Raw genomic sequence first — 22,738 nt, forward strand, 5'->3', positions numbered from 1 at the left:
TAACATGCTGACTCACGCCCTCACATGCATACATTCAAACAAACCGTTTTCAGATGCAAACCCAGAAAAGTGGCCTTTCACATATGAAGATTTCAGCGAGGGCCATTGCCCCCTGGCCCTGCCCCCTTGATCGGCCCCTGTTTAAATGAGCCTCCTGGGCTACAACAGCATGACTTATCATTACTAACACAGTCCTTTGCCAACAGGGACAACTTTTGAAGGAGGAGAAGTAGAAACATATACTACAGAGAAGAAAATGGACTACCCGAGGGATCCTACGACCAATGAGATCACTGCTGCCATCCACCCTCAGCTACAGGTACAGGTTATCTGGGGAGAATGCGTGCACGCATGAGCTGTCACGTTGACAGTTTGGGTAGTATGCGTATTTGCTTTCTTTGCAAGAGTTAGATGAAATGATTAAAACCAGTCTCGTGTCAGTACGACAAATATGAAGCCAAAGTCAGTTCTTGAGCCTTGGTGTCACTGTAAGGTTGATAGGGAATTTTAACTACAAAATGGTACCTCTGTTGGTCAGCTTTATAGGTGCTGGAAGGTGGATTTCATTACCTCTGATTTGCCAATCGTTGAATAAGAAGTTTGACATAATTCAAGTCTTTATGCTAAACAAGACAGACATGAATTATGTCAAACTTCTTATTCAACGATTGGCAAATTTCCCAAACTGTTTAAGTATCCCTTTAAACAGCACCTGATTTGCTCTTTTCACTTGCACGGTTTACACACTGAAACCCATGAAGCGATGAACCCTGTTTCACGTTAAATGCCATATTTGCATTAAAAAGCTGCCCTGGTGCATAATGACTCACACTGTTAGTGCTGCCTGTTTTCCTCCAGGATAATGACTTCAAGCTTCTGCGACCTGGCGACCCCATTTTCCTGTCATTTTCTGGGGAGACGGTGAGGCACGAGGGAGAGGAACTCTACCCGTTCTTCGTCAACGAATGTGCCTACTACGAGAAGGGGATAGCTTTCAGTTTAGGTCGCAAGATCACTCGGACGGTCCCGTCCATAAGCCTGAAGAAGGACTGAGAGCAGAGACAGAACGAGACAGATACTGTAGAGATTTTAAATGATGGATTTATTTCAATTTAATTTAAACACACACACCAGCTGTATAATGATGTTTTTAATTGTCTCGTTTTTATTATGCACTGTTCTTCACTAAATGATATTACACAGGTACTAGAGTTACAATCATTTATCCCCTGAATATTGATTAGTTAGGATTATTCTCAGGACATTTGCAATGTGGCCTTAATTCAAAATCAACATGTTGAATAAATGGAAACATGGATCATTTTAAACAGTTGTGTCTTGAGTTGGATCTTTATAAAGTCACAAGCCTTTACAGAAATTAAATTCTAAGGGACCTGCACAGTTAGAGACAGAATGTGGTTGAGAGTCAGGAAGGTTACTGCACCGATTTCCATGAAAATTCAGAGTAAATCTGCATCAAGGGGCGGATCCAAGATTTATTTTTCACTTTCGTTGTCTCCTCAGAGAATAACGAATGGATAATGCTGAAAAAAACTGGCAAATTTAGGTCTGTCATTCTAGTTTTCTATAATAAGATAATAAATGGTCATTAGTACAACGAAGTCAGCAAATTTCAAATTTATTAATACAGAAACCAGTACAGTGTGCATCAGAATACATACAAACATTTACAAAAGCCAGAGTGTGTACACATCAGATGTGTAACAAAACACTGTGATACAAAAACATCACAATTTGTCTTGTGATGCTGGTACAATGAGTTGAAATTTGACTGACAAAAGTAAATTTGTTCAGTTCCACACACACATCCGAGAGTATAAAGTTATAGAATCAGGAGGATTCACACTTGCAAATGAAGATTTTTGCAGTTGTTCAAAGTCTCAATAAACATTTTAGACTTAACAATTCATGTAAAACCTGCATTTGGCTGTCGAACCATGTCAGTTAATTAAAAGTCAAGTAATTGCTGAAACAGAGTGTGTGGGATTAACAGACAGAAACACTCCATCAATACAAAGGTACAAATGGCAGCAGTTCAGTTTGGGGCTGAAACATTAAAATCTAAATGTTACAAAGTATCACAGTTATTTTTTTTTCTTGAGTGGCGTCATTTAAATTTTAATCTTTTAAAACGTTAACCGACTTAATAAATATTAGATCTATAAACACGGGTGACAATGGAGGATGAGTGGTTACATTTTTAGTGAGTGACATTTAGTGACATTTAGTCGACGCACACCACAGACAGAAATCGACAAAGACCACAGGTGATGGAAATGTCAGCTTTAAAAAGGCATGCACAGCAAAGGCTCCATATTTAACACAATGCAAAATTAGAACAGAACAAAACCCAGCAGAAATAGAAAAAAATAAAAAGTCTGTAATATTTTTCATGCACTATTAGAGAAAGATATCCCGACTTATTTAAGAACAGTCGAGTTATTTGTCACAGTGCATGTAATTGTGTTTATTGCTGATATAAGAGCAATGTGGTGAGCAGCGTTAAAAGCAATGGCAACTGAAAAGAAGGCAATAAAGTACGGCACAGCAACAACACCAGAAATAACCAATGATCCTTAACTGGGTGTTTAAATACACAGAGCATGCTTTGGGTCAAATATAGGTGAGAAAACACAACTCAAAGATATTACATCCCTATAAAAAGACCACTTATGATGATTAGCGGTCTGGTTTACTTTAGGTCTATAAGAAACAGTCACATTTTTTTTATTAACATCCTTTCTTATATAGACAAAAGATGTGTAATGACGTCCTCCGACCAGCAGGTTGTGTGAAGGTACTGCACCCTGCTGTTTAGAGTAGTCTCTCGCTCCTTTATGCGACCCTGTAAGCGGTCATGCGGGTGTAGCTCTTGCGGTGACTCTTCGCCGCCCACAGGAACAAAGTAGCCGCCATCATCTGAAGAGGGAAGGAGATGAGGGCGAGGTAGAGGGACCAGCCCATCGAGCCCTCTACTCCCTCTGGTGGCATGGAGTGCTGGTGGAGCAGATCCATCCCCGCCAAGAAACAGCAGACGGAGCCCAGGGATGCCAGACCTATACGAGTAGAAGAAGAAACTGCATGACAACCTTCGCCAAGGAGGCTATTTTTTTTCAACCCTGTCCATTTGTTTGTAAATTTGATTGTTTGTTTAAGCACAATTAGATAAAAAATGAACAGATTTTGGATAAGCCTGGTGGAAGGATGTGGCATAAGAGTCCAAAAAGAACCAATCAGATTTTGGTGCAGATCCGGGTCAGGGGGCTGATCCAGGAACCATTTTCCTTGTTTTCCCAGAGTACGATTCATGGATATTGATGAGAACAATTTTACATTTGGGGAACTGATAACTAGTATGAATTTGAAATTCAATGCAGATTGGTTAAATTTAAGGAGACTGTTGGGCCTGAGCAAGGTGTCATTCTAGTTTTTTATGTTGTGTCAGTTGGATCTAGCAGCACAAACATATAAATAAATAAAAAATCTAAACTGCAGCTGGATTCCAAAAAAAGTGTTTATTTTTTCATTACTGTTTGTTTCTCTTACTTTCAGTATGATTCCTAAAAAACTACTGAAACAGTTTGCTTGAAAATAAGTGGAGCGGTGGAGCGGATGTGCAAAAATTGACAGATTCAGGAACTTTCTTTCACTTTCTTAAACATGCCGATATAGATCATTAGCCTTGGCAGAGGAGTGAGCACTCCAAAGGGCCCTTGATTACACACTCATTTAATATTTACCACAAGCAGGGTCAAACAAATATATAAATCTGAGAGCAAATACAGCACAAATAAGAAATCATTTGCGCTTGCTATCCATTTTATTCTTACTCTCGTTTCTGAGGAGAAGCTGTCACACGATGTGCAGTAATGATCACTTCTACGTCTTTAGTTATTTATTTGACAAATTACAATGATTTAAATAAGTTCTGTCATTATTATACCAAAGAGCAAACAAAACTATGCTTCTCTAACACATCCTGTCTGGGATTCCACAATCTTACACATTACTATATGTTTGTAAGGAAGTCTACTGAACTGACAGCTCATTGTGATGGCAGATGTTTGCATAAACCTCTGCACTTCGCCTGCATTTGTCTTTACTTGTTTGTACAACTGTTGAAACTGGGGTGAACATCAGGCTAAAACCCAAACAATGGCTGACATGACAACTGACATCTCAATCAATGGTTGAATCCTGGTTAATAATATGCAGCATTTCTCTCACTCACCTGCGAGGAGATGGAGCACTCCCACTCCAATCGTAGGGGTGAAGCTGCGGCACAGACAGGCGCAGACTCCAACAAGGCCACTGAGGAAAACCAAGGCCAGCGACACCAAAGGCAGGAGAAACTGACATCTCCAGAGATCTGCACAGACAGACAGTGATAACCACGGTTTAAAAACATCATCTAATGGTCAAAGATTCTAAAAGACAGTAAAGGGACGAAACGGAGCAAGTGTTCGCCTTTAAGTCGTGTTTATCTGGGTGTAAACCAAGATATGATAAACTAAAACACAGTGTCTAGGGGGCAGACTCACATGTCCTCAGCAGATCTTCTTCACTGTTGGGGTTTCCAGGGTTTTTGTACTTTGGAGTAAACTGCTGAGGAAGAGTGAAGCTCACACACCGGGTCTCCATCTTGTGATCTAAAGACAGAGAGCATGAATCCAAATGAACTTCACTGATATGAGAAAAAAATGACATTTATAACCTTCACAGAGTTTGAGGTGTCTTCAAATAATTTGTCTGTCCAACATCCATCCATCCAGCACGTCTAAAACCTACAGGTGGACAAGGAGAAAAAGCAAATCCTCCCATTTGAGAAGCTGGAACCTGAGACAGATTTGCCTTTTTTCACTATTTTTGCTTTAAATTTACTGACATGGTTAATTGATATGTATTTTGAGTTGGCGATTATTATCCTGTTGATCAACTAATCTATTAATCCACAAATCAGATTAAGATTAACACGAAAAGCTACTTTCAGATATGCGCCAAAGTCTGGGCATTTTCCTGAGGTGTCCTGAGCACAACATGACCTTGTAATTACAGCTCATAGGGTCTAAATGATTGAGGACGAAGTAATAACGAATCCATTAATCTCTTTTAAACAATAAATCTTACCAGGTACTTTATACCAGTGAGAATCTCTGGACACCAGAATGCACCTCCACCACAGTCCCAGGGTGCCGTTCAGCCGGAACATGGTGTCGCTGTAGGTTTTCTCATCGATCTCTACATCGATGAACTCATCTAAGAGCCCGGACAGGTTGCTGATCGGTGGACTGCTGTACTGGTACCACTGCTGAGTCCCCACAGCCACAGACAGGTACACTGTGGCCAGCAGGCTCAGCACCGAGCCGATCACCAGAGCTGTGGCATATCGATTATCGACCATGATCGCGAGGCAACAGCTCGTTCTGAGCCTCTCGTCTATAACAGGGAACTGATCTGTGATCAACAAAACTAATTTGGCTTTAGTGTAGAAGCCTGGGTGCTGTGGTTAGAAATGAGATTTCCTCTTGGTGTGTTGGCACCACGACGTGTGTGTTAACATTACGAGTCTGTATCTGAACATTGTACTTTATTCACTCCTTTTTAAATTTGGTGCTGCATTTTGAGCCACGTCCCAAACACAGGAGATCACGACCTGCAGAGAAGAACACGAACACACGAACACACACACACACACACACACACACACACACACACACACACACACACACACACACACACACACACACACACACACACACACACACACACACACACATGTTTAGCTCATATAGACACACATGCTCCAGTGTAACGCGGTTGACCGCCTGCTTAACTTTACCAACACACAACAAAAGACAAGACTAAAGCACTTTTAGTTATTTGATAATTAGATCATTAGATAACAGCTTCATACAGATACTATCAACAAGCACAGCTTCCTGGTCTGTGACAACGTTAGCATCTTACCTGCTAGCCGCAGTTAGCCGCAGCTGGCTACGTGATTACTCAAACATTTAGCCGACAAATAAACGTGAAGTATTTGAATTGAAGGTCTGTGATTTACCTCATCGCTGGACAAAGTGTCTGGACATTAGCGAGGCGAGCTGTGGTGGGTATATTGTCCGATGAGCCTCTGCCCCTTTTCCACTGTTACTAACTTTCACTCTTCTTCTCGGTTTGATTGACGGTTGGCAGCCCGCCCGTTATGCTCATGGCCGCCACCTGCTGGTACAGTGTGGACCCGCCAGATGTCAACTGAATATTGACGTATTTGTATACGTATTTATTTCCTGTTACACCTTTACCTGTCCATACTTTGATATTTTCTTTTGAATTACATTTCTTTTATTAGTTTTTTTTTAAATTTTTCTTCGCAAAGCACTGAAACAGTCATTTAAGTATGTCAATAAATTAATCAAGTTCTCAACACTGCTACCAAATGAACACACCCCAGTTTCCACCATCACTATGAGAGAACATTTACAGCAAATTGAACAAACTCATGTCATACAAACATCCTTCCGTTCTTGATGAAATCCTGTGACAACGGAAAACTCTACACAAGCTGCCCATACAGTATACATGAGAGTTTGGTTCTTATATTATGCACGCAGAGAAAATTAAAACCCATTGCACAACTATTCTGCAGCAAACCACGATTTATTCACATTAATATGTTATATAAATTGTGTTTTAAATCAATATCGACTTTAAAAAATATTTTTTTCAGACTTTCATTAAGTCTGTTATGTGTCCATTATGTATATTGCTACAAATATGTCCCTCGTAGATTCATTATCAGGAGTGTTGCTGCCACTTGCTCACTCGATACGCTTCATGTAACTCTAGAAGATTATGTTTTATTCCTACACAAGACATAACAGAAAACACACCATTGATATATTTTATTATTTATTATTAACCCCATTTGTGTTATTTCCTAAACCTGCCAGAGTGTAGTCACAAACTAAAATCTTTATAGTCTCCCTCTGAAGTGAAATTTTACTTTATCAAGTTATATAAAATATTATTCATTTATCTATCTTAAACACAGCACCCACAGACTGAAAGCACCATTTCAAAAAAGGAGGGTCGTTGAAGCATCATGAAATACTTTTAGATTTTTATTTTCTTGCTCGTTTCACAAGGAATAAATCAGACAGGTTGTAAGAAAAATCTAAATAATTCAAAAACGTAGAGAAACAATGGTGCATGATAATAAACTCATTATTTCCCTGATTTGTTCTTCACATAAAAAAATAAAATGTCCTCTGAAACACCGGTTGCTGTGTGTTGGCTTTTCTTTGATTGGCAATAATCCCTTTGTGTAGATAAAAACAAATAAAACAAATAAAATCCCATTTGTATAAAACTCACACATCCTGATTTGGACTTGTTAATCAGTAAGTAGAGCAAACTGATTCAGTTTGTTCAGCAGTGGGTTCCTCCATCAATCCAACAAATCCTCTCTAGTAAACGGGCCCCAGCGCTGCTTGTAGTGAGCGGGGGCTGTTGCATTTAAGATGGGGGTGTCGGTGAACTCCACAGTGCACGGCCCCGAGCTGCAAGGAGCCCCCTCCAGCTCCAGGACAGTCACGTTGTTGGGGGCCGCCGTGCTCAGGAGGCTGGCCGGGACAAAAAGCGTCACCTGGGGGCCTCGAACTGGCCAATAACGTCCCAGGTTGAAGCCGTTAATCCAGATCTGGCCCTGAAAAAACACAAAATTATACAGACCGATTTATTCATTGCTTTACATGCATGTGCTTTCAGGATAAATCATTTTAAATGACCAAATATTTACATTTACATTAAATTTACCCATTTGGGGCAACACTAAAGCTTCAGTAGCAGGGTCTTAAAAAGATCTAAAAGAGTTCAACTTCAATTGTCTGAATTTTAGGTCTTAATAAGTCTTAAATACATTAAGAAGGTCTTGATTTCTTTTGAAATATATGTAGATTGTGTGAGCTGAGACCAAACACCTGCATTGAGTCCGTTTCCATTTGAGAAGCTATAGAACCAGCAAATATTTCTTTCGAACTTAAACTGATTCATCTGGAAGGTTCTTACATCCTGTGACATTACCTTTCTCCATTTGGGCAGTTTGATGAAGGTGTCCTGGGGGAGGTCTGGGATGCCGTCAGGGATGACGAAGCTCCCCCTGTAAAAGGCTGGGAGGGAGAGAGCAGCAGGCGGAGGGGGGGCTGATAGTGGGGGCTCTTTTTCCTGGATGAGGCCCTGCTTGATTGCTTCATCTATACTGAGACTGTACATGGTCCAACCAGTAAGGTCGTCCTTCCCCAGAGTCAGGTTGGTCACCAAACCCTGTGAGGAGAAGACAAATAACCCCGTCATTCTGATACTTGTACTTCACACCGACATCCTGAATACTCTTTATATCACAGACAAATATAAAATCAAAGTATAAAACCTTCTTTAGGTTGTATTTGAATATAGCTTTGGAATATTTCAGTCAGCGTTACCAGATGTTCATAAATTATAATTTTGTACGATAATTTTGACCACTGTACGATCAGTTATTCCAAAATTGTACAATAATTTAATCATTTTGCGAGAGATTAAGAAGATATAATTATCAGCATAGTAAAATATGGATCTATGTTTGCTTTTGTTTTTATTCATGAGGCTAGATTTGTAGGCAGTGTCAAGTGTTTGTATATCTATAAACAGTGTATTTATTGTTTTCTAAGATATGACTCAATAGTTTCCCCCAATATAAAATATATATAAATATTTTTTTTTAAACCTTGAAATCGTTGATTTGTTTTCCATAGTTGATTCGTCCCGTGTTCTCCACCAGTACGTCCAGCTGACTTCCAGCCTTCCCAGTCACATTGATACTCAAGACTTTGTTCCTTTCCAGAATCCCAACGGCCACCTGGAGAGGAGATCGGCACAGTTATGAGGACAGACCTTAAAATTCATATCCTGTTTATAACAGTTTATCTGTAAAGCATTTTCTATGTGTGCGTGTGCGTGTGCGTGTGCACCTGAGTTCAACAATAGAGTAAGGGCAGACCCACTCACCCCATCGATGGACACATACGCTCGGTCATGGACTCCGTTCAGAGGGGACGACAGTGGAGTGGGTGTGTTGCAGGCGACAGGCAGAGTCGTCCTGTACAGCACAAATCCAAAAGCCTGAAAGGACAGAGCAGAGAAAATGTAAACAAATCGATAAAAGATAAATTATTAATATTACTAGTTCACATGAAAAGAAAAAGCATTAAAAAAAGATACCTGGTTCAGGTCAAGGAACGTCAGAGGATAGATGCTTTTGACCGGGCCGGAGAAACACAGTAATGCTACTGCATCTAGGATCGTCTGGAGCTGCGGTGGGAGAGGCGGTTGCTTTTTATTATCCGTTCTTGATGTTTTAAACAATGTGGAGAATTGAAATGAACAATATGGAATTTATCGATCAAGTCTAATAACTTAAAATAAGTGGGACACCTACCTTTGTCATTTTAACAGCACCGTATGCATACTTTGGAGTTTTCGGTGGAATCGGTCCGTCTGGTATCTTGCGGTACTATTGAGGGAGCACACGTTATGTCAGCTCAGACTCATGATTGAAGTAGGTCACATGTTTTATACTCAGTTTTTTTTTTTTACGTTAAAAAGGTGACAAACGTGTAGTGCTGCTCTATAGTGAACATACCATGCTGATGACCTCTCTAATGGCAAAGTACTTGTCCGTGGGGTCTCCTGCCTCTGAGAGCGGGGCATTGAAGTCGTAGCTGGTGGGCTGCGGGGCGTATGGGGTGTTGGCACCTGACGGCATTGAGAGGCAATTAGAGGATGAGAGGCACACGAGGCGTTTGTGTGAGTCACTACGAATCAGACCAGTGCAGGTAAAACTCACCGTTCCAGAATCCGAAATTTGTTCCACCTATGAACATGTACCTGTGAGAGGAGACGGTTTGTCAACTTCAAACTACAAACAGGAGACACGGGTCCTTTGTCTTGTTTATATTTGCTGTGATTTCTCCTTATTGTAATATTTTTTTTAACAAATTCTTCTACAACATTTGTACAGAGAGATATACATATAGAGAGAGATATAACCAAAACAACATAAAACACGTGGGAGGTGAGACGGTGGGACACAATCACATGATTACCATAAAATGAAGCATCATATTTAGGTACTCTAGAGTAAACCTGAGCTGTAAGGAGAATCAGGCTAGAATTACTGCCCAGTGGTTGTATGCCTCCGACAAAGAGTTCAGTTTCAGTACAATTTTTTTTTTCATACTAATTTTGAGTCTTTGACCTTTAACCACCGAATTCTAATCCATTAATTCATGAGTCTAAGTTAATATTTGTGCCAAATTTGAAAGAATTATCTCGAGGCATTCTTAGAAATAACGTGTTCAGGAAGCCAAAAGGGTTTCACCGGTGCAGAGGCATAAAAAGAACAAAGAAAATCTTATACTACTGGAGTGATGGCGTCACAATGTTTTACATCTGCAACTCTTTCCATATATAAGAGCAGCATCAAAGAACCAAGCGTATATCTGCTAATAACAGGATACGGTGAGAGGTTTAAATTCATAACTGGTCATGAGATCATGGGAACCTGGGTTCATTTTACTGGTATAAATAGAGTGATATAATATTCTTGTGCATCTGCAGATATACTGTGTTTAACTAGAGAGTTATTTGTTTGAATGGGAGGATGGTACCTAATGTCAGAAGGTAAAACATTACACTCTTCATTACAGTAGCCTACATATTTGTCATTAACTGATAAACTTACAGTGATAGCCACAGTCTGTTGTGCACGTGTCTTTATCTGTTTGTACAAGAGTTTCTCAACACTCTCTGGAATCTCTGTCTGACTCACATGTTGACGTTTGCTCCCGTGGCCAGGATCTTGTTCAGGTACTTGGCCACTTGGGCAGTCGAGACAACGGAGTGAGGGGATCCCCAGTGGTCCAGCCAGCCGGCGTAAAACTCAGAGTTCACCTGAGGAAGGAGAAGAAGCCCCATAAGCATCTACGTGTGTTGTTAAAACCAGAGATTACAACCCAGAGATATAAATTACCAAAGGTCCGTGAGGTTCAGCATGTCTCTGTGCCTCAAAGGCAGCGGTTACATTTGCACCTAGAAAACACAAAGACAAACACACATGTATTCATAATATATATAATAATATATATACACATCACTAATATAAAACGTGTAACATGGAATCAATTACAAGTTTGTCTTTTTTGTAAAAATATGTGTCGGGGTATTTGAGAGTGTGACAACCCTGGAGTTGTCCTGTTGTGCTTGTGTCTCTGTTTCAGGCTCCTGTAGGCGGAGTCTGACCCTAGTGATCAGCAGGGATGTGGCACACCTGGGCTGACCAATATTTAAGAGGCCTGCAGACTGGGATCTCGCTCTCTCTCTCTCCTTCACCAGGTCTACCTCCACATGGACATCCCAGCTTGGCATTTTTGTGACTCTGGCTTCTATTCACCCACCCACAGAACTGGTTACCATGTCTACACTGTAACAAATTTCTGTAGTTTCTACAGTAAAATTTTACAGTAACTTCTTGTTCTGTCGTTTTACGATGTTTACCTGTATATCGCAATGCATCATGGGACAAATATAATTACAGTAGCTAACAGCATTTTTCCACAGTAACACATTGTAAAATTACAGGCAAGTTGTATTCTGACTGTAGATGGTGCATGTTACAGTTAAATACTGTTGATATCGATTGCGTTGCACGAGGCGGACCTTGACATGAGAGCACGGGAGCAGAGGAGCAACAGCCGTGTCCAGCCACTACGTAATACGTAAGTTGAATGTTAATTCCCTACAAAATTAATATGGGCTTCAACTTTGTTGGGATGTCATTGTAATAACATTGTTGAGATCTTAATTAAACCAATGCTATTGTTTGCAGTTACTAAAGTGACAACTTACTAAAGTGAATGACTTAAAGTGAATCAATGGCATTTGAAATTGAAAAGCTAGTATGCAACCCTGCCAGGATGCTTTGTTATTAGAGGAGCAGTTAAGCTCAGTAACATCGCGCTAAAACTAGCATGCTAACGCTAGCGCGCTAAAGCTAGCATGCTAGCGCGCTAGCTGGGTGAAATGGGATTGGGCCTAAATTGAACAGTCAGTGACTGCAGTTTCCCATTATAGTAGCTAAGTCGTGTTTTGAACATAGAGACATTTGGCATTCATCTTGTCTACTTTATTGTTGGGGGGGCAGTTGGCTGTGGAACCTACTGATCTGGGTATTCACAGTCTAACAGGGGTAGTCCAGGGCTCAAACTACATGTGTGTTAAGCAAGAAGATCTCCTTGATTATTGTCCATTAATGTGTACAAGCTGAATGGCACATCAGTGATTATATTTCACCACTCCCTCCCAGATATATACTGACATGTTAGTACTGGGGGAGGACATCAGACAAGCTGTGTTGGTGGTATTACCCAGCCTACCAGAGGACAAACTACAGTCCCAAGCATTGGAGTGGCATCCAGATCTGACCTGCAGTTCATCAGGGAGGAGGATCTCCCTGCCAACATCACACCTATCCAGTGTCGAGGCTTCTCAGCGCTTGGCAAACCGAAGGTATGTCTTAGATTAATGTTTATAAAGCACTTAAAACAGAAAAGCTCATTTCATAAAATTAAAAGCTGTATATTGTGATCCACTATGCATGTTAATTTGCTAATTTATGTAGGCTAATGAATGCACAACAAATTATTTTACTGAAGGTTTTGGTTTTCATTTTTTGTAGTAGGGATGACCTGCTGTTTTTTCCCGCAGATCACTGATCATCTGTGAGCCAAATCGGCTGATGCACTGCAATACCGTTTTTTTGTTTTGTTTTAGCAGGTATAACTTTTCAGGAAATCTCCAACCAGAGGACCTGCTGCCTGAGGTTATGTTGATGCAACTATATCACTGCTGGTCAGCTCATGCAATCTTGTGAAGTTTTGCTTTTCATATTAAATGGGCAAATGATTATCTTGTCTTGAACAACCTGATGGATTCGGCTCCCTCTTTTAAAGGAGCTGCCGGCGCAGATTTTTCATGAAGTTTCTTTTCGTGTGATTTCAGATGTTTCGTTGGAATCAATCCAACCAAAGGCACCAAGACGGCAAAGCTGGTCGGCCAAAGAAGTGGGAAGGTGCGTGAAAACAAGAACAACTCTGTCAGTCCTCACGTCTCTTCTCTCCTCAAGAGATTAATGGACTTTGAATGGTTTTGAGTGTAAGTCAAACATAAAGAATGAGGACTGTTCTCCTCCTCACTATGTGACTGGACATTGTTCTTCTCTTAACATTTTATTAGTATTTACATATTTTGCTGATATATTAAGATTTCCAAAACACACTGAAAAAAGGTCATCTTTTTTAGCTAGTTAGCTAAAAGTTAAATTATACCAAAAATGATGTGACCTTCTTAATACATTTCTACCTCAGGTCCTGGTTTCAGATTGGGCCTTTAAGCCGAGTATGTTGTCAGTTTTAATAATGTTTGACTATGTTGAAACTCTGGTCAATGTGAATTCCACTGGGTGGCCGGTGTCCAAAGATGTATAATTTACGTTTAAGAGCTTTTCTGAAAAAAAGGACACCATGTTCTTAAAACGATGTGAAACTGTATTGAGTGTCAATAAAAGTTTTATTTTGTTGCAGCTCTGGCTCTGTTTTTATTTAACAGGTGAAAAGACTTTAGTGCAATGTAGATGAATTTTGGATAAACATTATGCCTGGTCTCATTCAAAATACCTTACAGTATGCATAATTAGCAAAACTGTTAATGTAAAAAAATAACAAACAATTGTACAACATTGTATTGTGAAGTATTAACAGCTATTTATTGGCAACTTTAGTTGCCAGGTAACTTCTGTAATCTGAATAGAATACAAGGTAATGTAAACTAGATTACAAGTAATTGCGGTTTTCTGTAAAAAAAAAACAGAAATTGCTGTAATTTATATACAACAAAAAACTGTAAAACGTATACTGTAATATACTGTAATTCTTTTTACAGTACTTTATTGGCAACTTTTTTGCCAGGTATTTACTGTTAATTCTACAGTCAATTCTTTACAGTGTACATTTAATTTAGCTTTCTTTGTAAAATAAATAGTGCCACTGCTGAACTTTGTGACCTTCCTTGTTTCTTGTTGCACAACATGAGCCAATGTGTAACAGAGAGGAATTGCAGGGAACTGACCACAAATGAAAAGCCTTTGTCAAAGGCAGCTTTCTAGCAGAACAGAGTTTCTGACACGTACCAGGCCCAAAGTCAACAGTGGCATAGAGTTCTTGTATTGTGCCACATTTCAAATAGGAGACTCCACTTCCATCTGTGGAGAAGAGCACCACCTCGTTGCCCAGGTGGAAGCGGAACAGCTTGGTCAGGTGTCGCAGGTAGTTGTAATCACAAGTGTAGTAACTGCCATATTCATTCTCCACCTACGGAACAAGAGCCATCAGGAGAGATGTGTTACTCCTTTAGACTGTTTATATGCATAAATATGTTGGTTTTCCTTGTTTATTTTTCAGTTACCTTATTGCTTTATATCAGATTTCTTAGGGAAATTTACCAGAACGAATGCGTGAATATAAAGCTGGACGACACATCTCCACTTCCTCCCAATATCCAGGAATGAAGCCAAAATATTTCAGATATGACGATGCCATGTTGCTCATTTGGAGCCAGCGTCTGCGCGGTAAGTGTTCGGGGCCTGGAGCCATGACATCGATACATACAATCAACCAATCGTGAGTGAGTCTCAGCTGTCAATCATCACGTCTCACTCCGTTTTTATACTAAATAATTAGAAACTGACTTTTAAGAACAATGAATACATGAACAAATATCGTTGTGATAAGAACTACCTAAAAAAATGACCCGAGAAAATCATTTTACGTGTACTTTGACTTTTTAGTTTGGTCCCTGTCCTATCCACTAACATGGAGGAGGCTGGGTTTATGACCTATACTCGACCGAGACACTGGCTTCACTTTTGGGGATCCGTCATGTCGTCCATCTTTATATACAGTCTGAATAAAATACTGCCCTGAATACCCCTGAGTAGCCCCTCACTCACCTGCACAGAGATGATGGGACCACCGTTCTGATACAGATAAGGTTTCATCATCGGCAGTAGCTTCCCCATCCACCGGTCTACTGCTGCGATGTAATCTGAACAGACACAGAAAACAGATGTTGTTCACACTGAGGCACGTAATCCCTGTCACCACTCATCCTCTTTCACTTTGATTCTCACCTGGATCTGAAGACCGCAGCACAATGTTTTTCTTCTTGAGAAGCCAGGCCGGCAGCCCACCCTGTTCCACAGAATCACACAAACAATGAGAAGGAAAAGCTACACCACTTTGTCTAAATACAACAGAATCCAAGTTATAACTCGACTTAAAATATACAGATCTGTCAGTACTAAAATTATGCAAAATTAATGTAATGCTCTTTACTGTGTGTTCAAGTTCTTAACTTTGACTTTGAACGCCCTTAAACAGAGAGAATATTACTTTCCTGCAGCATCACTCACCATGTCCCACTCTGCACATATGTACGGTCCCGCCCGGAGGATCACCAGTAAACCAACGTCCTGCGCCACCTTTAGGAAATGTGGCAAATCCCTGTCTCCGGTGAAATTGTACTGACCTGGAGACTCCTCGTGGAAGCTCCACGGAATGTACCTTTAAAACAAACAGCGGTTCAGTGTTATCCTTGATAAAACACAAAACACTGAATGCAGTGACTCTCCGTACACAATAAGATTTCAACAGAATATTCCACTTCACACCAACATTGGTTTCCTGACAGTCCAGGTTTTATATGTCAAAAACAATAACATAAGTGAGACCCTGCACAGTGTCCAGAATCCATGGGCTGAGATGTGAAACGCACCTCTACAAAGTCTTCCCTGCTGATCTTGTGTGACCAGTGGGGGTTGCATTTGTCATTTAATCGCTTATGCTAATTGCAGAAGTCTGTCTATGATTTACAGTCAGTAAAATTAAACATTTACAACAAGTATTTCTGTTTAATTCATCCTTTATCCCTGATTTTAAAGAAAAAAATATAAACTTACTTCCTGGTGAATTTCATTCCCGCAATACACATGATGCATTTACTGATATTTAATCATCAATGTTTTTAAAGCTCTTCCTTTCGTCTTTTCTATTGAAGTCTGTTACAAGATGACACCATCCCAACAGCAGCCTGAGGCTGAAACAACAAACCAGTTAGATGTGTTTAATTTCAGAGGATTGAGACCTGAGGCAAACCTACGTCTGGACGGCATTCAGCCCCGCCATGTACATCTTGAGCAGCCGATCTTTCCAGTAGACCCTAGGAATCCTGGAGTAGTGGATTTCTCCTGATATGTAACGAAACGCCTCCCCATCTTTCCGAAAGCAGTCGTTCTTGTAATCAATGCTAAACGACCGAGGGGCGCTGAGCTGCACGTAAACACAAACAACATGAATCAAAACTCGTTTAAAGGTATTCTACAGTTCAATAATGTGCAGAAAGCTGAGTCCGTGTATAGAGGGTTTCATTATGTGAGCAAAGTTTCATTTGTTTTATGGCAAATGGCCGATTTGAAGAAGTGACACTCAAACATGGCAGCCATGATTTCTACTAAAGGTTGTAAAATAGACAATCATGGTAAAAAAAATATACAATACTTTCACAGCCTAATACAATTAATAACACATACTGGAGAGTTTGACTGACAGGTGAAAAATAACTGCATTAGAAAGTATAATTAACTCCCACACAGTTCATTGTGTATTTGTCAGTTGGTCTGGAACTGACTGTGGACTCCAATGTTGTGTTTTGAACTATATGTATAACAAAGGAGCTTTTTAAAAACATTGATTCTACAGGATCGGAAAAATGAGCCTCACATCATGTGTCAATGTCGACGGAATCTGTTTTGAGTGCTGGTGCTATTTATGAAAAAAAAAAGGACAATGCTATAACAGATTTTTTTTATTGTAAATACTAATACTTCTACTACCCTACAACTAATAATAATGTCAATAATAGAGCACTTTTCAGCTCAAAGTAGCACAACAATACAAATGGATAAAACACAGGTAAGGTTTTGCTGCTAAAACATTCCTCAAACAATCTGTTTCATGCGGCACATGAAGGGAAAATCTAAAGCATTGAAAAACAAGAAGAAGTGGTTCCTCAGACTTTAAACCAATCTGATGTGCTGCAGAGAAGTGAGGATAAAAAGCCTGAGTCACTCACTGAAGGTCCAAACATCAGCATCAGCAGCAGCAGCAGAGAGTTTCCAGCTCTGGGCAGCGACATGATGATTCTTCACCTGATCTCACGTCTGAGGAGCAAAGTTAAAAATGCACATGCCGGGTTTATTTCACACGATCAGCTGCGGGACTTCCTGAAAAACACAAACCGTATGGTCACGAGATGCGGAAGTAAAGTCATGTGATGCGGTTCTCTGGCTGTGGTGCAGAAACGGCTTCTCGTCAGTAGTTGTCAGTGTTGTAGAGGCTGTAGCTGCCATAGACTTTACATGGAGCATTTATTATCATTATTTTGTCAATTCTGTGCATGTGAGTTTGTTTGTATTTTCATACTTTCTCAATTAATAATAAAATTGGGTAATACATAATAAGAGCAAGATTAAAAAAGACAAATAATTTGAAGATAAAGGGAAGATAAGTTAATTATTTATTAGCCCCATAAATGTGTATCTAGTTTCACCTAGGTGAGTGTAATTTATTATTTTCATTTATATGATATTTTTCTTTACCTAATAAAAAGATCAGGGCTGAGCTGGATGAGCGTCATTGTAACACTTGTGATTCTCCTCCAGACCCGCAGGGGCGGTAGTGAGCTCCGCGCGTTGTTTACTATCCGTCGTGACTCGGAAGCAGAGCAGCGCACACACCTCAGGCTGCGGTCACACGTGGATCCAGAAGTTTTCTCAGTTTGATGCGTAGTTGTCAACTTCACTAGAAAACATGTCGAGGAGGTTGAGATCTGTTCCCGAAGCTGCGCACATGGAGGTGGAGGAGGAGGAGGAAGTCCAGGAGCCGCCGCCGGAGACCAGACGGACCCGCAGCGGCCGCAGAGTGCGCACTCCTGCCGCACTGCTGGACTCTGAGGAGCCGCCGAGGACTCCCACCAGGAGGACCAGGAGGACGGTGCTCCAGGAGCTGCCGGCTGTGGAGGAGACAAACACCGGGGAGACAGAGCACAAACCCGAGGCTGTGCCCGAGGAGAAGTCCGTCGTGCCCGCTGAACCGGAGCCCTGCACCGGGGCAGAACCAGCCGGAGGAGACGCGCATGTCCCCAGGCCTGCAGCTGCAGCAGCAGCAGCAGCGGAGACGGTCCCCGCCGGCCCAGAGACCGTCCCAGAGACCGTCCCCAAGAAGGTCCCCAAGAAGAAGGCCCGTCTGGCCCCGAGTGTGAAACAGAATCCGGTCATTCCGCTGGGGAAACCCAAATCTGGAAGAGTGTGGAAGGACCGCAGCAAACAGAGGTGAAGAGAAGCCTGGAGAAAGGATTCATTCACTTCATGCGTTTTTCTTATTTTGGTCTGAGGATTGTGGCTAAACCCTTCTGGTTATTACACATTTTAAGGTTGTAGTCTGATCATGGACACAGAATCAATCAATCAATCAATCAATCGATCAAACTTTATTTATAAATCACATTCTAACAAGTCAAATGCAATTCAAGGTGCTTTACAGGTGATTCAATGTTACAAAGGAATTAAAACATTCAGATTTGGACACTAACGCATGGAGAACACTGAATAATAGTAAAGACAACAATCAAATAAAGATGAAAGAAATAGCAAAACTAAAAATAAGCAGTAAAAAAATAGCACCACATAAAATAAATGATCGTAAGTGGCATCATGACTAAAAGCTACTAAGAGCTACTTTCAGCCATTCAGTCTTTTAAACTGCTGCTAATATATGAATTATTGATTGGTACTGACAGCAGCACAGATCAATAACTACTATATTGTATTTATTGTAAAGTGCATGTAAGGCAGTTTGTGGTAAAGCAACACCTGTAGGTTGAAATCAAATTCAAAACATGTTTACACTCAGCAAAGTAAGGTAATGTACAATGTATTGATTTAAAACTAATGTATCATTGTCAACTGTACTGTCCAGTGAAACCCAGAGAAGCTCTTGCAGCATCAGTTAAAATGGTAGATGTGATTTTATGTTGTTTTCTTTGCCTCCAGGTTCTCTGCGTTGGTCAGAGACAAGCCGCTGTGCACCTCTTGGGAGAAGAAGATGCAGGCCAAGCAAGAGAAGGACATGGTGAAAAAGTTTACTACGCAACTCAAAGACGACAAGGCCAAACAGAAGGAGGTGAGCTAAACCTGTGTGACGATGCACTTCTGACTGGCCGTCGTGACGCGAAACCTCTTGACTTATTCTGTTTTTCCCTCCGTCTTATTAGGATAAGAGGAAACGGAGAGAAGACAACTTAAAACGACGCACGGAGAACGAACGCAAATCCGAGATTGTGCAAGTGGTAAGTGAACTGCTGTTCAGTCAAATGGTGAAATGTTGTTGGAGACCCTCGCATCTCTATCAAACAGATGCACATCATTTCTAAAAAAGATACAAACTCGACAACACAGTGTTCGTATTGTACCATTTATGCAAAGAAGTAGATTAGATTCACAGGGTGTCATGATGCACAAGAAGCTTCTCAAAGATCAGAGGCAGCTGAGAGACGACATTTAAGAAAACACACATCCTTTCAACAACATCATGTAGTGAAGAGATCATAGTATTTGTAAAATATACTGTGAAGAAGTCACAGAATGTACCAACCCCACCTGGCACTTAACACAAGTACTATATAAAATGTTTGTACAGTTGAATTTAACAAGACCCTTCTAAATTCGAAAGGGCACTCGCTTACCCCCACCAAAGCTGATTGGCCACTTTATCACCATATTGCAATATGTGGTGCTGAAAAGTTAATGTTGAATTAATGTGCATGAGTGCATTATCTCTCTTCACTACCAGACATAACCACAATTTTTATAAAAACAGGTGACATTTAAAGATATAAACATATTTCAGTTTTTCGTTGCCCAAACAGATATAATGAAGATTAAAAGCAGTAAACATCAGCACATGCAGTCTTTCTGTTGGTTATTTCACCACCTGTTACTTTTCTCGTCTGTTTCACAGATCCGGAACACGGCAAAGATCAAGAGGATGAAGAAGAAGCAACTCAGAAAAATCGAGAAGAGAGACACGCTGGCTCTGCTGCAGAAGACACAGAAGCAGAGAGTCAAAGCGAAAGCACAAAAGAACCCCGTCAAAGATTTAACCTAAAGACTGAAAAAATACAAATGCATCTGTTCAGCATTTTGTCTAAATGTCTCATATTTGATGTCTGAAATACAACAAACGCTATCGGACATATTTCTCACAAGAGGATTCATTCTTACATTGACTCAAGAAAGTTTTTTTTAAACACATTTCTTGCGGACAATGCAGTGTGCGTGATGTCACCGCTCCAAAAGCCTTACACAGACACCAGTTTTAAATCCCAAAATAGGGAAAAAGGCTGAATATTTCAAAAAGTATGAAGAATTGGAAAAAGAAAAATGGAAACAACGATGTCCTGAAAGAGCTGAATGTTTTGACGGTTGAATGTTTACAATTGGTTGAAGTACGCAGGAGTTGATCCTGACAAAAATCTTTAGGACCAAAAAATAACTGGTAAAAACGATCGTGTGGCTGCAGTGTCAGCATTCACACTCATAAAGACGTAGTCCCAGATAAGAAAACAGGAACAACTACCTTGTAACATGATGTTCAATAGTTATGAATAAACAATCTTTTTGCATGGCAAGTTTCCCATCATTGATTTCCCTATTGCCCTGATATGTTTGATATGGTTTGGTATTAACTAACATTTTACTTTTACTGTTAATCAAACTTACACACTAATGGATGTCGAGGAAAGCTGCACACAAGGTTAAAAAGGCGCAATGAAGCTACACTGTACCACCAGCACAAGCATAGTGATTAAATTCCTCCATGTTAAGTCTAGGTGCTGTCACACAGTACATTCAGCATAAAGCACAAGTGATATAAATGTTTGTTAACATTACCTGACATGAACTGTTGTATTCTCAGTTCCAGTGTCTGCCTCACAGATCCTGTTTTGATCGGGCTTCAGTTTCCTGTTGGTAAATCTCAATTATTCTCACTAGGGGTCAGCAAAGCACCACGAGCCTTGAGCTTCTACTTCATTTTTACCTCACTGGTTTTTCTGTGTTGAGACTCTGGACTTCCTATGGTGAGAGAAGCTACAACCAAATCCTCTCCATTTGTAAAACTGTGGACGGATAAATATAGAACGATAATGATTATAATAATAATACATTTTATTTATAAAGCTCTTTTAACAAAGCTCAGACACTTTACACAAGTTAACAACAAACCAAATTGAAGCTAATAACTAGAAATATAAAAACATTGATTACACATTAAAATAGGACTTGAGAACATGGTTGAATAGTTGATATTGATCATTATCACGTTAAATACAGATTTTTACTCCTGAGTGAAGGTTGAGGTTTTAATCTCGACTTTATGAGAAGACAATGAGAAAGTTTTACAAATTTGAGGTTATTCGAATATGTTTTATACCTCCTCACTGTTCTTATACAATGCATAACCAATATTATATAATATATATAGAAATTAAAAATTCTTGATCGATTCTTGTGAAAATCAAACACAGAATGTTTTGACTGTTTTTTAATAGTCAAGTTGGCTTCAAGTCACACCTCCACTCTTTACTTTTTACGACTGACCCACCTCTTGTCCTCACACATCATTCACAGTGAATGACATGTGAGGACAACAGGTTGTATTATGTTTTTATGTTTGTCTAATGGCAGGTTCACATTTTTTCCAAATCTCAAATAAAACAAAAGCCAGGTGCTCATGTCCTCATCGAAACAGGTTTTGCTTGTTGTCCTCGTTCCACCTGCTCTTAGTCACTAGACATTACAATTCCCCTTTAAAAGGCCCCTTCAAAGAAAGTGATGCGCAGAAAAATCCACATTTCTTAGTCTGTAAAAATATATATTTGAATAGCTTATTCTAAGAAAAAGTAATTTCTATATATATATATTTTTTGGGGTCATTGTACTTTTTTTTGGGGACACACTTGGAGGGAGAGACAGAAAAAGACACACCTTGGCAAAGGCCCAACGGTCCCCTTGTGAAACCACATTTAAATTTACATTCACTAGATCCAGTTTTTTATTTAGCCCCATAATATGATTGATTTATTTCATCAAGATCCATGAATTACTCCCTGGGGAAACTGAAAACGTTGAAGTACGCCTAATTCCCCAATGGTAAAGAAACTGAAAATGTTTTTCTCCAGACCCACTAAGTTTCATAATAATCCGTCCACAGACAATGTGGAGGTATACGCCCTTACTGTTCAGCTATATAACTATAAAGATCATATGAAGAGGATTCATTCATTCATTTATTCATTGCTTCTGAAGAAGAGGGATTGTAACACAAACACTGAATTTGACTGGATTTCATCACATGCCCTGACATTGCCATTAGAAGGGATCCCAGTGGAGTCACCATACACCGGAGGAGTGATAACAACAGGCGTAACCCGTTTCTGTCGTCATGTA

General features: G+C 40.1%; 4 protein-coding genes across 8 annotated transcripts in view; 2 read left to right on the top strand and 2 right to left on the bottom strand.

Moving 5' to 3' along the window:
- Positions 1–16,620, top strand: part of LOC117766206 (N-acyl-aromatic-L-amino acid amidohydrolase (carboxylate-forming) B-like) — a 21,670-nt gene extending 5,050 nt beyond the window's left edge. The window contains exons 6-8 of one of the 2 annotated variants that reach the window (XM_034593017.1): positions 207–319; positions 859–1,161; positions 16,610–16,620. In XM_034593017.1, coding sequence (XP_034448908.1) covers positions 207–319; positions 859–1,053 — 308 coding nt within the window. In that variant the 3' untranslated portion in view covers positions 1,054–1,161; positions 16,610–16,620. Of the gene's footprint in view, positions 1–206; positions 344–411; positions 436–858; positions 1,162–16,609 lie in introns of those variants that run through there. The other variant, XM_034593027.1, reaches the window with a different exon arrangement.
- cldnd1b (claudin domain containing 1b) lies at positions 1,622–6,214 on the bottom strand. 2 transcript variants are annotated; one of them, XR_004614683.1, is made up of 6 exons: positions 6,086–6,214; positions 5,149–5,674; positions 4,563–4,670; positions 4,253–4,390; positions 2,763–3,077; positions 1,622–2,728 (listed from the first exon to the last, which is right to left on the bottom strand). XR_004614683.1 is itself a non-coding variant. In XM_034593069.1 (5 exons), the coding sequence occupies exons 2-5, from the start codon at positions 5,420–5,422 to the stop codon at positions 2,857–2,859; spliced, it is 741 nt and encodes a 246-aa protein (XP_034448960.1). In that variant the 5' UTR covers positions 5,423–5,674; positions 6,086–6,214; the 3' UTR covers positions 1,622–2,856. The 2 variants fall into 2 exon arrangements, 1 of the variants encoding a protein (XP_034448960.1); XM_034593069.1 differs by having other exon boundaries at positions 1,622–3,077.
- On the bottom strand, positions 7,268–17,533 carry glb1 (galactosidase, beta 1). Of its 3 annotated transcripts, none has more exons than XR_004614680.1 (17): positions 17,305–17,533; positions 16,333–16,502; positions 15,587–15,737; positions 15,305–15,365; positions 15,125–15,219; positions 14,306–14,486; positions 11,093–11,151; positions 10,892–11,013; positions 9,908–9,948; positions 9,704–9,816; positions 9,500–9,574; positions 9,283–9,372; positions 9,070–9,183; positions 8,789–8,920; positions 8,107–8,346; positions 7,420–7,729; positions 7,268–7,372 (listed from the first exon to the last, which is right to left on the bottom strand). XR_004614680.1 is itself a non-coding variant. In XM_034592967.1 (17 exons), exons 1-16 carry the CDS (start codon positions 17,365–17,367, stop codon positions 7,472–7,474), a joined length of 1,965 nt encoding a protein of 654 aa, XP_034448858.1. In that variant the 5' UTR covers positions 17,368–17,533; the 3' UTR covers positions 7,268–7,354; positions 7,423–7,471. The 3 variants fall into 3 exon arrangements, 1 of the variants encoding a protein (XP_034448858.1); XR_004614672.1 differs by having other exon boundaries at positions 7,268–7,377; XM_034592967.1 differs by having other exon boundaries at positions 7,268–7,354; positions 7,423–7,729.
- A 335-nt stretch (positions 17,534–17,868) lies between these two features.
- On the top strand, positions 17,869–20,915 carry ccdc86 (coiled-coil domain containing 86). The gene is made up of 4 exons (XM_034593041.1): positions 17,869–18,562; positions 19,283–19,412; positions 19,504–19,578; positions 20,250–20,915. The coding sequence occupies exons 1-4, from the start codon at positions 18,042–18,044 to the stop codon at positions 20,394–20,396; spliced, it is 873 nt and encodes a 290-aa protein (XP_034448932.1). The 5' UTR covers positions 17,869–18,041; the 3' UTR covers positions 20,397–20,915.
- The last annotated feature ends 1,823 nt before the right edge of the window (positions 20,916–22,738 follow it).

Source organism: Hippoglossus hippoglossus, chromosome 1 (genome assembly GCF_009819705.1).
Source record: "Hippoglossus hippoglossus isolate fHipHip1 chromosome 1, fHipHip1.pri, whole genome shotgun sequence".
NCBI lineage: Eukaryota > Metazoa > Chordata > Actinopteri > Pleuronectiformes > Pleuronectidae > Hippoglossus > Hippoglossus hippoglossus.